At 43.4% G+C, this 3,235-nt stretch overlaps 1 protein-coding gene across 2 annotated transcripts; it reads left to right on the top strand.

Moving 5' to 3' along the window:
* The first annotated feature begins 1,570 nt into the window (after positions 1-1,570).
* LOC128867326 (uncharacterized) lies at positions 1,571-2,983 on the top strand. 2 transcript variants are annotated; one of them, XM_054108444.1, is made up of 6 exons: positions 1,571-1,718; positions 1,781-1,921; positions 1,991-2,210; positions 2,280-2,426; positions 2,490-2,604; positions 2,676-2,983. In XM_054108444.1, exons 1-6 carry the CDS (start codon positions 1,702-1,704, stop codon positions 2,867-2,869), a joined length of 834 nt encoding a protein of 277 aa, XP_053964419.1. In that variant the 5' UTR covers positions 1,571-1,701; the 3' UTR covers positions 2,870-2,983. The 2 variants fall into 2 exon arrangements, with proteins under 2 accessions (XP_053964419.1, XP_053964418.1); XM_054108443.1 differs by having other exon boundaries at positions 1,572-1,718; positions 2,280-2,604.
* Positions 2,984-3,235: the final 252 nt, after the last annotated feature.

Here is a 3,235-nt window from a genome sequence, read left to right as displayed (position 1 = left end):
TGTAGCCTCTGTGAGATGGTAAGAGAGACTAGCCATGTTTCGCTTCTGTACAACAATATGGACTTCCCGCATGAGCCGAATATTCGTTATTTAGTGCGCCTGGAGATTTGCGAACTCCCCCACAGTGTATGCATTCGCCCGAATGCCCGCCCTTGCTTTGTTTAGCTTGCAGTTGACATCTTCATCTGCTCCGCCTTCTGTCTTGATAGTGTAGCTGAGGTAGCAGAAGCTTTCGACAAATTCCACCGGTCATCCGTCAATCAATATCTGCCTTGCGTTATTGTAGTTGGCTCTCATAGCCTTCGTCTTGGCGATATTAACCTCCCGTCCGACAGTGCGTGCCAGCGTGACTGGTCTGTCTGCCTTCGCTTCCATGCCAGTGAGTTTGTGAGCGAGGAGGCAGATGTCATCGGCAAAGTCTAGGTCCTCAGATGTCTGGTGAAACTCCATACGATGCACCTTTTGGGCAGTGTCAATTGGCTCATAACATCGCCTAGGACGATGTCGAAGAGAAGAGGCGACAGAGCACAACCTTGCCTTATGCCTGCGTTGCCGTTGTTAGGCACTGCCAGTTCGAAGTTCTCGTAAAGTGCTCTAATGAGGCGGACTATTTTGGCGGGAACACCCTTCCCACTCAACGCCAGCCATATTGAGTCTCGTTTGTTTGTGCCGAATGCCTTCTTAAAGTCAACGAATAGCATGCCAGGCGGGGAGCGCCACTCACTTGATTGTTTTACTATGATGAGAAGAGTGTTGGCTTGGTCAACACAGTTTCGGTGAGGGTGAAATTCAGCTTGATCGTTCCTTGAAGAGCGTTCGAGTCTGCTTTGTATGATAATGGCTAAAATTTTAGCCGCAGTTGCCGCAGTCACGCAAATCGCCTTTCTTGGGCAGCTTCGCAATGATCCCTTTTGCTCCAGACGGTGGTGATGTAGAGATAAAGAATTTCCGCTGAAATTTGCGGTGTATTGGTATGTTTTTATATGTAATTTTTAGTTAAGACCCTAATACATTCTCAATATTGAACCCGGTTTGAGTGCATTTAGGTTAAATAAAGCGGGTCGCTGGAGGGATAAAACTTATGGTCCTGCCAGTCTATTATTGCGATAAACTCAGTTCACCTCGAGGAGGACTGATTAAATCATCCCAATGGTGACATTCAATAGGAAATTCCCCACCCTCCTTCCATTGAAGGAATGAATGAAGTAACAGACTTTTTACTAAGCAACTTCGACACTACAGCCTACACAGAGTGACGAATCGACGACGCCTTCAGTCTTATTAAAGACATTTAAAATTTTAAAGGAAACAACAATAATAACAGACGTGTTCTGTTGTCACTTGCTGCTTGTGAAGCGCCACTTGATGAATAATTTTTGCGCCAACTTCCGTCAAACTACCATGAAATTGTTACTGTTACTTGCAACACACTCGTTAACTGCTAAAGAACAATCGTAGAACCCCTATCATATTTGGTCGAAACGCCTCACAAGTGCGCTTAGGATCCACACTAATGAACGCTCAACACTCCACCCACAGCCATCAGCACACTTTTCTTTCAAATTTCATAGAGTTCTCTTGTGTCAATTTGTTTTTTTGGATTGCAGTCAAAAACTTATTTTTATATGAACACAAAAATTTATTTGTATACGTATATTTCTCACTTTTCCTTCTCCTTCCCTAAAATACTGCCATACATACATGTCCACCAAGCCAAGGTGAGTCAACAAACGAAACTTTTCCAGCTAACAAAAGCATATTTTTCTACATTTGTCCGCAGAAAACAAACTGGCAGTTTTGTCAATGATCCCTCTGACATCAACCTCATACAGCTGAGTCCGCGCACTGAGTTATTTCAGAATGAACGCACCACATATACGATGGCGAGCCACAGTTCCAAGACGAATTTCATCGGTGATTCGTGAGCAAACTGCAAATGCGTCCAACATTACAACATTCAGTTTATTGTATTTTTTGTTTAATTACTCAGCGTTATGCCTGAAGGTCCGCGCGCAGTTGCCGTTAGCGAAACAGGCGAGAAACATTCGATAAATTTGGAAGAGGACAACATGCCGTTGAACTTAAACCCCTTCTCTGTACCATCTCAATGTTCGCAGATGTTCAAAGTGCCAATTAACAATACTTCTTCAACGAAAATTTCGGGTTTTGCCAGCGATTGTCCCAGACTCATCACTACCAAGCGATCGAAGGTATGCTCGAAATTAAAAGACGTATCCCCAATCTCACACCACACCCCACTCATCATTGTTATGAATTAGGGCACTCGTCGTCATTCGAACCAGAAGACGCGACCCATTTTTACACCACGTAATATAGATAAAATTCCTACCCGTTTCTTGACTGACGATTCGAAAGCTAAATCTTGTTTGCCACAAACGGATGTACAAACGCAAACCGAGGCCAATGTAAGCTGCTCAGTTTTAGCACCACGCTCTTATCATCCGCCACCTATGGTGCCACCAATTCAGATGCCACGCCGATACATGCCGCCCCGCGAGACAGTTGGCGATACGCTAGACAGTTCACGTCGCCAACCGCTGAGAGTATTGCCGCGTGAGAAGAAAACTTTTAAAAATTACTCAGGTATGTAAAACTAAATTCTACCTCGAGTGCCCGTTTCAACATCCAATAATTTGCGGTTTTTACTTTTTTAGAGTTGCGCAGCATTGCGTCTGCACTCACTTTGATTACCGTTGTGTCGTGGCTCTTCTCGATCTTTTTCGAACTGGAAGGCATGTTCGACATGTTGGGCGGTATTTTACGTCTCCTAACCAACTGGTACAACAAGGAAGAACCGCAAATGACAAAGATGGAGCTGTTGGTGCAGTTTGCGCGGAATTTTTGGTAGCAAATATGTGACCGGGTTGTGGGTCACGACGATTGCGATTTATTATTTATTTCGATTTTTTGAAATTTACACAACAAATGTTAATAGAAATCTTTTAAGAAACCCATCCTAGTATCCAAAGGGAATAATTCTTCAATTTATATCAGCATATTGCCAACGGCGGTAAAAGAGTGCCGGTTTGATGCGGTTCTGAATGTCGAAAGGAGAACTTCTCACTGGTGCAGTTCCTGTGCGCAACAAGGCGGGTCTTTTGATATTTACCAATATTGTTTTTGTTATTTTGAGTCAATTACATTTTAGGCTACATTTCCGGAATATTTCCATGTAGACAGACAGACAATTTTTTTCACAAAGCATTAAATATTA

This window comes from Anastrepha ludens, chromosome 6 (genome assembly GCF_028408465.1).
Source record: "Anastrepha ludens isolate Willacy chromosome 6, idAnaLude1.1, whole genome shotgun sequence".
NCBI lineage: Eukaryota > Metazoa > Arthropoda > Insecta > Diptera > Tephritidae > Anastrepha > Anastrepha ludens.
The sequence above is the reverse complement of the archived record's forward strand: the minus strand, read 5'-3'. Positions and strand labels throughout refer to the sequence as shown.

Bases quoted from the DNA above. Each gene is read 5' to 3' on its own strand.
- LOC128867326 (XM_054108443.1), top strand. The intron at 1,922-1,990 runs GTGAGCAAACTG...TTAATTACTCAG, and splicing joins ACGAATTTCATCGGTGATTC to CGTTATGCCTGAAGGTCCGC. The intron at 2,211-2,279 runs GTATGCTCGAAA...GTTATGAATTAG, and splicing joins TCACTACCAAGCGATCGAAG to GGCACTCGTCGTCATTCGAA.